The sequence below is a fragment of the Colius striatus genome, chromosome 1 (genome assembly GCF_028858725.1).
Source record: "Colius striatus isolate bColStr4 chromosome 1, bColStr4.1.hap1, whole genome shotgun sequence".
In the NCBI taxonomy this organism is placed as follows: Eukaryota; Metazoa; Chordata; class Aves; order Coliiformes; family Coliidae; genus Colius; species Colius striatus.
In genome coordinates, this window is record NC_084759.1 from 166299889 (window position 1) to 166313016 (window position 13128).

The window sequence follows — 13128 nt, forward strand, 5'->3', positions numbered from 1 at the left end:
AAATGGACAGATTAGAGGCCAAGAAATGTGAGTAGTCGCTTACAAAATGATGTCCCCCACAGATCATGTGGGCAATTAGTTAGATGATAGGAGTGAAATAGATGAACAACTCTGAAAAAGGAGTTTGCATCAGTAATGACAACTACTCATGGTCATATGCATGGTGTGCCACTCTAAATGCTACTTGGCATTGTGTCCTGCCCCAATCTGGGGGGAGGGAAAGGGACAGGAAAATCCACAATTAGCAGAAATAAGTTCTCTGGAAGGAAGAAGTCTGGTAATTAAATAATTCATCAGCTGCTTGCTATGGCAAACCAATTAAGTGCAACTTGACACATGGACTAAGAAGTAGAACTGTTAACTCACTGGGTCAACCTATTTTGGCTAGACTGCAGAAAGAGCAATTATGGCAGTGAGAAACATTAAAATATGCAGGCAGTGTGGGTCTTAATCAAGAGATTGTTTTCAGCAATGTCTGCGATAGCCTACTTCACTCAGCACAATCTTCTGTTGAGAAATGAGCACCTTCTTCATCACTGTCATGAGCCATCAGTGTTCCCCAAACAGCAGAGCAGAAAGGGCTTTTGATTTTTTGGCTTCAGGGTTTTGAGGCACAAATATTTCTGCTTAGAAAGCAGATTAAATGAACATGTAAGTTCTCATGTTGTGCTTGGGATTTTGTACAATATTTTATGGCATTAAAACATCTTGTCCTGATTAAATATTTACTTCCCTTCTCCTTTCAAGAAGACAGCTATGATCTTTGCTTATAAATGTGGTAGAGCAGAGTTACCCAGTGGTTATCAGATCAGAAAGATGGCAAAAGCAGAATAAAAAATCAGGATCTGAGTCTGGGACTGGGATTTTTGCACATTAAATTAAACTGACGGCCTTTCTGGGATAACTGATCAGTCTTATATGCCTAATAAGCTGTTTTCCTAATCCATTTCACTTTCAGCTTTCAGCCACCATTAGAATTGTACAGTCACAAACCTTGATCATTCCACTGACCCTTGCAGGGTCCCCTTTATGTCTCTTTCATGTCTTCCACCTTTTCCATTCTCTCTGTATCCAAAATGATTGTTTTGAGATATCAGGAAATTTGATTAAATTCTTATTAAGGAAGAGTTAGTGCAGAAAAGCAGAAGGTGCTTTCTGAAGGTGCTTTCTAGTGACAATACTTTTGCACTATCTTAAAATTTCACAAAAATATTATCAATAACACAAGAGATTTAGCAGTGTCATTTCAGTAACTAGAAGGCTGCAGAATGTCTGTGTTCATGCACATGTACCCTTGCTTGCCAAATCTCCTTCCTGGATTAGGGAGATAGGCTTCCATGCCTGATAAAACCAGAGAAGTTAACTAATGATCGTCTCTTTAATCATAGCAGGGACAGGATTGCTATTTTCTGTGCTGATGACATCTTTAATTAGTAGGGAATTAGTAGCAAAGTTGGACTCTTAAGTACTGCTGGATAGGGACCAAGAAGACTAGCTGGAGCAGGGCTCATTTTAAACTTACAAACCTTGGATATAAAAATTAGCATTTTCTAGTCCTACCCTTTAATAGATCTTCAATTCAAATTGCACGAGTGTTTGCATTTAAAGTCCAAATTCAGATCCACCTTTAAAATCTTAACAGTACTCACTTTCTGTGATATACCTTGAAAAGAAATTAATTCCCTATGAAGACTTGGAAAGAAAAAGTCCATTGTTAAAAATCTACATTTCCTGGTTTGCATCTAAGTACCAAGAACTCTTTTAAACAGGATCAACAAAAGGGGGGAAAAAAGGATAGTCTAGAGAAGGTTACAGGAATACAGAGAAGCAGTAGTCATGTTCAAAAAAATGTATACCTTAATCCCTTTTTGGGTAGTGTATTTCTGTCAAGCTGTATGCTGTTAAAACAAAAAAAAAAATCCCTAAGGACATACAGTAAACAGGACTTTTCAGAATTAAAAATTCTAAAGGTCTAGATTTGTGTGCGTAACAGAAGGTCATTTAATGCTTTTTAATATATCTCTCAAGACAAATCCCTGACTCACTGGAGGGGACAATAGGACATGGACTGCTGCACATGCATTTTTCATCTAGACATGCTCTGGGCTAGCTGAATAGTAATTTGGAGACTGTCCAAGGTAGAAAGAAGTCCTTCCTTACCATTTCTAACCTTCCTACAGCTTCACCCTGCATTCTGTGTGAGAATCATATGGTCACAGTATGAATCTTTATTTTTCACAGTTGCCTGTGATATGCCAATAGATTTCCAAAAGAAATGAAGATTGTGGCCCCTGCTAAGAGACAGCGTGGCCTTGCCAGAAGCCAAACAACAGCTCTGTGTGTAGAAATCCGTGCTAAATATACAGGCCCTTTGCTTTCTGTTGTTGTGGGGCTCACATAGTAAGGTGATGGTGGGGATAATGAAAAGTGTCACCAGAGCAACACTATTTGATATTCACACATACACAGTGGCAGAGTGGCTGGCTACTGTAAATTTATGGCTGCAGTTTTTCTAATTTAAACCTTGTCACTAGAAGGGCAGCTACTAGTCCTCCTTCAAATAACTGTCATTTGGGCATTTTGTCATCAAGTCTTTGAGATTGATCCATGACTAGTATGGGCTTTGTACTAGTTATCATCAAGTAAGTGTTGCAATGTTTTTTCCCTTACCTATATAATTTAACATCACTGTATGGATTAAATTGTGAAATGGCTTTAAAAAGTTTCTATATTACATATCATAATCACACCTCTGGCAGGAACAGTAACTTAGAACCCTTTCTACCCAAGAAACTCTCACATCATTAATATTAAAGGTTATTTTCTATTGCGCTGGAGGTGTCATGTAACTATGATCCAATGCAGTGAAAACACTGTTGGCATTAAAAATCTATTATCATTGAGGCTCAGACTAATGTAAGTTAACCACTCTTACCACCAGAAAGTTTTATGGGCAATTTTACTAGGTTAATCAAAGCCCTGTTCTGCATGCAGAGAAAGCAAATGGATGGAGAAACTTAGCAGGATTTCAGCACAGGTCCAGCTATCATGGTACAAGTGAGAGCAATCCCCGTCATCAGACAGAAGTCTGCATTTTCAGTATTTGTTCACAACAAAGCTAACAGGACCAAGAATGGTTGGTAAAAAGACAACATAAATTTCAATGCATGATTCATGTATTTTTTAGTTCCTTAAAGAGAAGAATGGGGCCTTGGTGTTTCTTGACATACCTTTCTGCACCACTAAATTTCAAAACATATACACATGATCATAAAGACAACACCATTTTTTTTCTCTAAAAATATCTCAAACATCCTAATGAACAACACCTTTACTTTAACTTGAATTTCTGTGAATTTCAAAATGATCTGTAGCATATTAAAAATAAAAGACCCGATCAGTGTAAAGCAATGCACAAGCCAAAAGTTGTCAGTCAGATAACAGTGATCACAGGATCTTGCTTAAAAACTTTTGAATTCACATTCTCAAATGAAATACGAATGGATACTGCTCAACATGAGCATGGTGTTATTGCAACTGCATAAATGTCAATGTAACAAACATTGATTCCGTGTTTTTAAGATACTAAATGTTGCAAAGATGCTCCTAGATTTCAGGTAATTGCATGAAACCATTACCATAGAACCACAGAATAGTAAGGGTTAGAAGGGACCTTTAGAAATCATCTAGTCCAACCCCCCTGCAGAAGCAGGTCCACGTAGATCAGGTCACACAGGAATGTGTCCAGGGGGGTCTTGAAGACCTCCAGAGAAGGAGACTCCACAACTCCCTGGGCAGCCTGTACCAGGGAACCCTCACCCTCACAGTAAAACAGTTTTTCCTCATGTTTAAATGGAACTTTTTGTGTCCCAGCTTCTTTCCATTACCCTTGTCCTGTCACTAGATACAATAAAGTGATGCCCAACCTCCTGACATATACCATTTAGATATTTGTAATGGTTTCTATTTGCTCAGAATATAATGTAACCATGTAACTCTCTCAGAGTGATAACTGCCCATATATTTTTAATATCTGAAAGCATTTCTCTAGCAAAAGCTGGGTATATTAATGTTACAGAAATTGAACTGACGTCAGTGCTCAAAAGATCTCAGAAGATATGCAAAAGAAGTCATTCCTTTCCTGAAAGGAGCAATGCATATGTGGGAATCTGTCTCTTTGTCTCAAAAGAAATACCAATATAAAGTGTAGATGAGAATATCATACTGTTCCTGATATTTTCCTTTGCCATGCAGTCTTGCAGGAAAGTACATATAGACATAGGCTGAAGTTACGTCCATTCCCTTTTGTTTATTTTGCACTATCTGCAAGTTCTCCCTGGGGGAAACTACAGGCAGCCTTAGAGTTCTCAGCTTCCTGCTTGACCTTGTTGTTAAGGTTAACTTGGGAAAGGGCTATAATACAATATCCTTGGTCTACATCTAACTATTGCAGAACTGTTAGGGGATAAAATTATTGCAAGCTACAAAACATCAAGGGAGGTCTAGGACAGACTGGACCAAGCTCATGTGGGTCTTGTGAGTTTCTGCAAATGACTGAGCACACAAGAAAACCTGATACGAGGCACTGTTTCACACCTTAAAACTACAACCATCCACTATGATGATAATTTGAAACAGTTGGAAATCTTGAAGAACTTAAGTGGATTTCAATGCACTTTCAATACACTTTCAAAACTAAACATTCTTTTAAAGTGAATCAGAACAATCCAGTTATGTAATTAGAAACCATTTCCACTTTGTTAATCTTAAAATGCATCCATTGTTGCTGATAAGACCACTGTTAATTTCTATATTTCTGTATTTTTATGTATCCCTTGTGTCATTCAGACTAAGCAGAAGAGAGACAGAAATTTGCAAAGCACAACAGCAATTAAGGGTTCAAAAGAACTACTGGTGATGTCTCCACATGGAAAATTCTACCAATTTAAGCAGTGATATTTCACCAACTAACCCCAGTAAATGGTTTCATTTTAGAGTATAAGTACCTGTCTGATTTTTTTCAATCCTTCTCAGTTGCTGTAAGATAAAATACAAGCGTACTCCCACCTAGAGAGTTATGCTGCTGTGACAAAAGAAGTAGGCTTGTCTAAAGAAATACTGCAAACTCAGCCAAAGTTCTGAAGGAGGTGCAAATTTTGCTTAAAAAGCAAATATTTTGCTAGTATTTACTGAATCTATTCTCTGGCTATCACAATTGAAAAGAATATCATTGAATGACACAAAATTTTTCTAGAGTGAACTTTGACACTGTATGAACACAGCAGTCATCAGGGAGGTCTATGTTTATCCCATATCATTACTTGGTGGGTAGCCTGAAGACTGGGAATAGGCAATGTCTGATCACACCTGGAGGAATGTCTCGGCAATGGTAGCAGAGACCTTGCAGACTTGGTGTCTCCATGGCAGATGACAGATGTTTTGAAGGCAGTTGGCAGCTGTTTTGAAGGCAGGCAAGGGCTACACTGCTTAGCAGGAAACAGAGATATACTCTGAGATTTTGTTCTCATTTTCTGGGTTTTTTTCCAGTTGCATCAAATCTTTCCTAAAACTTAATGTCTCAAAGTCTTCAAGTCAAAGCCTTCACATGAAAAAATGAAATAACTGCTTTCTAAGACTTACATATGACACTTCCATTTTAAAAATGGTGGGAAAATGCTTTGTCCCCGTGATGGCACTACAAACTTTTCAACATGGTCTCCTTTCTGCAAAATAGCCTCATAATTTTCCATTTTGTATCTATGCAAATATATCCTGTGCTGTTATGTCACTTCAGGCTAATAAATCATTGATCACTAGTCTTTGATAACTCTTTACCAACTGGTGAAGCACCTTAGTTTATTTCCCTCATTTCCTTATGAGATTGTTATTTGAAATATCACCTAAAGCTTTACTAAGTTCAGGATTTCTTACTGTATCTACCAATTCCTTTCCTCTACTCACAAAGTCTGTTTTCCTGTGAATGAACTAGTCTTATTTAAAAGGATGTTAATGACTAATCTCATGTTATCTGTTACTGAACTAATTTTGTTTAATATGGTATGTATCTTCCCAGGAAGCAGGGCCTTGCCCATAATACCCTCATCCTCCATTCCAGCCCCCTTCCTCACTCCTTCCTCAGCATAGGCTCTTTGAAACCTCTTATTCAGTTCAAAGGATCGCAGGGTTATTTCAGACTATGTATGAAGCAGGGAGGTGAAAAGCTCATCAGGAACAGGCAACTGGAGTCATCATTAACCTTTACATTCCCTCTTAGCGTTCTTGCCATTAATGATATTTAGCTATCAAATTGCAGTTAATGCTCCAATGAAGCAAAATAATACTTATTTGTGTCATCTCTCTTCTTTAAGTTTTCCCTAGGCTTTCTCTGCACAGACTTTATGTGGCTTGCTAGTTACTTTTCATTTTGTTCTTTGGTCTTTCTGATGTTTTCTCTATCTTATATATCGTATATATCTTTCTATATCTTATACATCTCAATATACAGGCTGCTCTTTCTGTCTTTTGCAAACCCTGAAGTGACTTTTTTAAAGAAAAACAGTAAGCCTCTTTACAAGATAATTGTTCATGCCATGCCAGGCTACAAGTAGTATTGCCAGAGGCATGTCAAATATAATCTGTGTTTGCAAAGGAAAAAACGTGTAATCTGTTGCCAAACATATCTGTCTCTGACATTGAAAACCAATGCTTTCACTGTGAAAAAATACATTGCTACATGTAGGTTTTACTGTATAAAAGAGTTTAGAAATAACATGGCACTTGTAACAGAACTTTCAGAAAAATCAACTTGCAAAAACCCTGTTGGGGCTATAATTCAAGAAATGACACCATATTCTCTAGGTACATATATTTGTTTTGAGGCCAGATCAACATGATAAATGGTTCTCTCTGGACTTAATCATCATACTCCCATATGGACAAATATGAAACTTAAAAATAATGCCAAAGGCATGTATTTGGAACTACTAAGACTGAGTCAGTGAATACATAAAGTATTAGTAGTAGGGATTGCTCAGGAGCTTATGCCAAACCATTAACATTATAAATGTGATGTTTAACATCCTCTGTATAAATATGATCTCTGGCACAAGTTGATTGTCTTCCCCATCATTCTATTGACCTCACCACTCATATATATGTAGCACTAAAAATTAGAGAATTTTCTTATAAACTAAATATTGACGATTAACTTTCTAAGAAATGCTGTCACATTCAGTTCATGGCACACAATGCAAATGACTATTTAAAAATTCAAGGCATAGTGAAAATTACAAACTACTCATGTATCAGCATATTTTTAAATACTGTTGTTAGCATACTGTATATCGGTACATATGTATGTTTTATAGTGTTGTAATTATATTAGTAAGAGGTGTGATTTTAGCTGATATAGTAATACTTAGGAATGCAACACAAGAGAATGAAACGTGGAGAGTTTCCATCTAGATTTGGCAGAAAGTTGTTTAGGGTTTTGGTTTTTCTTGTGGGTTTTTTTTCAATGCTGACTCACTGAAAGTGAAATCTTTCCACAGAAAGGATTGGTGTTGAAAAACCTCTGAGTTTATACAAAAGAAAAAAAGAACTCTTAACATTGTACATAACATTGTACAAAATGACCTTTAAATTATTGTTTCCTTTAATTTATTATTGTTAAACAGCTGAATTTAACCCTAAAACACCTAAAATATTTCTGACTGACTCAATATAATTTTCTTTTTTGGAGCAAAGGCTAATGAAATATTTAATGTTGACTTTTCACAGGAAGTGAAAACTACTTACTGACTAACAAAGATTTCTATTTTTTTCACTTGCAAAATCCAAATGAATGTTCCATAAGAAAAAAAAATCTTGGTACAACTATACTAGAGTGGTTGCACCTCTTTAGAATATATCTAAAATGGTAAAACATATGCATCTAAAAAAAATGTTTAATAGAGAAATTAGAAGAAAACACTTTCTTGCTTTTCTTTGCCTGGTCCAGACATTTGTCAGGACTGCGCATATAGTGAGAGTCTCACCCTGTAAACTGTCTCCCTGCCAACAAAGACGTATTTTAGCAAGGATCTGTGTAACTGATTACCATGTAAGAAGCAATTTTTGAGGACTGAGTATTTCAAGGCAAGACTGGCCAGATGAAGGCAGAGGCCCCCCCATATCTGCCTGTGTTTTTAGCTAATGGGAAGAAAATTGCTGGATGAGATTTGTGAGAAAGAAGGCAGTGCTACAGCTTTGGAACAGCCAATTGCTGGGACAACAGACAGATTCAGTATGAAGGAATCATTACATGGATTTTCAGATTTGTCTTTAATTAAACAATTTTCCCCTTTTCTCTGGTTGTTCATCAGAATAAGGGGATAAAAAAAAAAACTTGTCAAAATAGAAAAAGTGCTCATAAAACTTTAAAAGACAGTTGATTCCACATCCAATGCCTTTCAGCTTTCTTTTCTTCCTTCCTTCCTTTTTTACTCAAAGGACTAAGCTGCTAATTAAACAGTGTCCTTTTAGGAAAACAGATGGATGGCTTATTTGTTTGCCTCCCGTCCTTTTGCCTCTCACTGGTTTTGTGGTCACTGTATCTATAGGCAAGCTCACCTTTCCGAAAGAGTAGATCTGACGCTTCCAGTCCTCATGAGCAGGCTCTGAACCTCCTGAGTGCTTGTTGTCAGTCCAGAGAGAGAGCCATGATGGCTAAGAGGAAGGTCAATAGACTCGGAACTGGTGTGAAGGCTAGTCATGGACTGGTAACTTGGTGTGTCCTTACTGCCCGCTGAAGAGCTGCTCAGGTTTGCAGCCCACACAAGACCACCTGATGTGAAAGAGTGCACTGAGGCGGGACTGGAAGCCAAGGAGTGACTTAAGCTTACAACATCTGCATTTAAGTCCGAAGGTTTACTGAAGAGGGGGCTGCTGCTACCACTTTGCCCACCTGCACTGCCCATGCTGCCTGTGCCCGAGGATGGCGATTCCAGGCTGCCTTGCCGTGCCAGTGTGGTACTAGGGCTGGGCATTGCCGATGTGGGTTTCACACCTTCAGTACTGGGTGCAGAGGCAGCTTTACCACTTGCCTTGGCACCAAACAACCTAAATGTAAAACAAATAGCTTTAGAGAAACTGATAGCCACATTAAACATTCATGGCGTAACATCCTAAGAGCCAAACTACACATTTTTAATTACCACTACTAAAATCATGCCTACCTAGTTGATCAATCGTGGGGCAAAATTACATTCACTTAACCATATCACAATAATCAGAGTTTGCTTCATTAGCAACAGTTCTCATTCACTCCCGCTCAAATGTGCTCTTTGCACATACAGATCCTCCCAGAGATAGGTAAAACAATCACATTTTTGTCATATTAGTGCATAAACAGATTACACTTTCACCCAAATTAAATGTTCTCAGGGTTTAGTCATTAGCTTTTAAACCCTTAGCTCCTCAAATTAGCTAAAATGATTGCAACAAACTCTTGCAAGATCCTTTATAGTTTAGTAAACATCTAAGTATTTGTGTAAAATTTCCCTCTTGTTGTTTTGCACAGATGGTCCTGTGGTCACTGGTCATGTAGTAACCATTCAGATAGAATAAACTGCATCAGGCAGTCATGATAGAGGTATATTTCACATAATTGCTTCAAGAAATTCTAGAGAAGAAAATTGTACAGTGATGATGAAAAAATGAACCCCAAATACTCTAAAATTGTTGAAATAAAGGTCATGTGATGACTGAATGTCTTACAGGAAATATTTTAAGCTGCAGTTATTTTGCAGCTCATAAATTAATTAGACAAAGATGCAAAACTTATCATGATGTAAAGTACGCATTTTTAATAACAGAAGAATCCATTTTACATATTACCAAACCCACAAAAATCAGATGCAGCTTCTCAGCAGCCCGGAGATGCTGTTTTGGTAAGTAGGCACAAGAGGGCACTATTGACTTTTTTGTCGACAGTGCAAGTGCTCCCTCCAGATTTAGACATCCAGAAACATTACAATAGGGCATTGCCAATCGAAATTTAGCTTTGCTAATGATTGTGAGAAAAGATGTAACAAAGATGCTAGGATAATGAAACATCTGTAGCCAGACCTGCCAACATGAAAATAAATACTTTTTTACAATCTATAGAGCTCTTTAGTTCTTTGTCTGGCCTAAGGCATCACCTGCTCCAGTAACAGCATATGTCTGAACACAGCCTCCTTCTCCCCTTTGGGGGTTTGTCAGAGTATTGAGAGGGAACCTCTTGTGGACCTGAACTTCGAATCATAGAACATCTAGAGTTGGAAGAGATCCATAAGGATCACTGATTCCAACTTCTAGCCTTCAAACTGTTGTTATAGGAATGTACTGAAAACATTTAAAGCTCAAGAATAAGCCATTTCGGATCTGGAAAGCTTTTTAGATCCAAGAGAAATAACTGTGTTGTGTGAAAAAAAAATGTTGCCCTTTTATTTTTTGTGCTTGATTCTCTGTGGCAAAACAGGCCCCAAAAAGACTTTTGCCCAGTACTTCAATACATTGAAAATCCCAGCTTTATATACTGCAACTTCAGGAATTCATAGAAAAGCACTAACCTTCGAAAGGTTGGGGAGGCGATATCTGGGTATTTGGATCCCGGCTGCCTAAGTCCTGGCGTGCCAGAGGCACTCGCTGAAGTTGGGCTGGATTTGGGGGAGCTGGACAGTGAGACACTCTCGGAATCGGACACAGCCACTTTCTCTTTTTCTTTGTCCGTCTGGTTGATGGTGACAGGGCTGGACCGTCCAGACCCAATCTTGCTTGGCTCCCGCAGCTTGGTGGCGGCAGCAGCACCTGCAGACTTGCTGCTGACATTGGAGTCGATGCTGCTGGTGCTGGAGCGGTGGCCGCCCCTGCCAGGTATCCCACTGCTGCTGGATTTTGATGGGCGAGGCAGACTTCGATACTGCAGAGTCGTCTTCGAGCTCACGTGCAGGACGCCATCATCCTGGTTTTGGGAACCATCTAAGCTCGTCTTCCGCCCTGCATTGGACTTCCCACCAATGGCTGAGGATTTGGGCATTTTTCCTAGAGTTGCTGACCCACTTGTGATGGTCGCTCCACTTGTGGTGATAATGGTAGAAGATCCCATTCCAGACTTCTTGAACCCAAAGGACCCCGTAGCAGTTGATCTCCCAATGCCAGAGGGAGGCTTTTTTCCTTCATCGCCACTGCTTTTTCCTGCATCCGATGGAGAGCGCTGAATGGGAGCTCCTTTCAGAGGTGTTTTCACTTTTTCTGAAGCTTTTGCATCATCTGTTTTTCCTAAATAAAGTATATTTGAAAAAGGCTTCTTGTGTTATAATGTTATAATGTCTCAATATCTAATGTTAACACTATATGATTACAATTCTAAAATGAAAATATACACAAACAGAAAAATTGCCCTAAGAAAACAGACTAATTTGGTCTTTAGATCCCTCATCTGTAGTCAGTAGCAGGTATGATACATTATAGGTAAGCATTAAGTATTAAAAGCTTGACGTTCTCCTGAGAACTTCCAGTTTCATGAATATCTGGAGAAGACAGATGTGGAAAATTATCCTGAATAAACTATCTGGAATTTTTTTTTAATCTTTTTTTCTCCCTGTTTTTAGTATTTCTATTTGTAAGAAAATATATTTGAAAACAAATATGACATGTAATTAACATTTCTAGAGGTATGATGTTAATTATGCATGCAGAAATTAGTTCTTTGTTTTTTAATGAGTTTTTTGGTTTTTACTGATTATATTTTTCTAGTCTACAACTAAGTTTGTTCTGGTTTCAGTTAACCAAAATTGTCAGGGAGAAATTATATTATCATGATACGAATCTTCTTGATCTATAATGATATCAATCACATAAGCTAATTGTCACATCCTTGATATGTGCTCAAGATTTTTTATTTTCTGAGAGACTGTTTTCAGTACTGTACATACCTACATATCATATATAGGCATATATATATCTGTATATATCATATATTTCTACATGATGTTATTGTGACATCCTGAAAGGTTTAAATAAGATATTCTATTAAATCTTAAAAGAAAGTAACTACTTTTTATTTTACAAAGACAGAATAAATGCTATTTCTCTTCTAATTTCTCTTGAAGCTATATTGTATGCTCCTAATAAGGAACAAATATTCAGCATAATAAAGTTTTCAATTAGCTCTTCAAATGATTACTGAAGTTTTAGAGGTGGGTGGCCTAATTATTCTTGAGGAATTAAACTGTAATAAAGAGCAACACCTACAAGTCAGAACTAAACCCATTCATGTTTTTATGCTGCATTTTATGCTACAAAAACACATGCACATGCCAAGTTATGCATCAGACTCCTACAGGACAAACACAGTATATGTTTAAAAAAATTCAGGCCTCAGTTCCATGTTGCATGGTGACTGCCTGCTCATCTTCAGAGAAACAGACTTGGGAAACTTGGCATGTGATAAACCTTTTAGAAGCTCTTTTTTTAAATTGCTATAACAAGGGTATCATTTCTGCACCCATATGACCACTGACCATGGCAATGCTCCTCAATGATCTTACAGACCAGAGGCTGACCAATGTTTAGCAGTTCCAAATTGCAAAGATAAAAAAGAGGCTCACAAACTATTTGAATTTATTCTGAGGAGATCTTTGTTAGTTGCCTTTACATGTTCATGCAGTATTTTGTCAGGACCTGATAAAGGTCTACAAAACGTTCTATAAAGAATCAAACTTTCTTAGTAAAGTGATTGATTAGAAGGTCTTAATAATAATGTCTTCTAACATCTTTGGACTTTTAGCTTCAAAACTAGACTGTAGAAGTAGTTACTACTTTTGAGACGCCTTTCAAAACTGGGTAAGAAGTCATCTAGCTCTGAAGAAAGCACATAAAAATGTATTTTTTATCTCTAAACAGTGGTGTGTGGAATTCTTGCAGTATCTGGAATACAACAATTCAACTTTACTTCATCAACAATTATTTTGAGTCCCTTAATTTGAATGCTAAATCTTTTTATCTCAACGTCTAATTTTTGGCCATTTCTGTGCATATGTTCACTGATCAAAGATAAAGGTTCTCTAGAGAACAAACATAAGGCATAGGTGACTCCAAAAAGAC

At 37.6% G+C, this 13128-nt stretch overlaps 1 protein-coding gene across 2 annotated transcripts in view; it reads right to left on the reverse strand.

Moving 5' to 3' along the window:
* The window catches only part of NAV3 (neuron navigator 3), a 268894-nt gene that overhangs the window by 47307 nt on the left and 208459 nt on the right, over nucleotides 1-13128 (reverse strand). For both annotated transcript variants that reach the window (XM_062016086.1, XM_062016078.1), the window contains exons 15-17: nucleotides 10593-11301; nucleotides 8611-9099; nucleotides 1857-1898 (exon numbers count right to left, since the gene is read on the reverse strand). In XM_062016086.1, coding sequence (XP_061872070.1) covers nucleotides 1857-1898; nucleotides 8611-9099; nucleotides 10593-11301 — 1240 coding nt within the window. The remainder of the gene's footprint in view (nucleotides 1-1856; nucleotides 1899-8610; nucleotides 9100-10592; nucleotides 11302-13128) is intronic.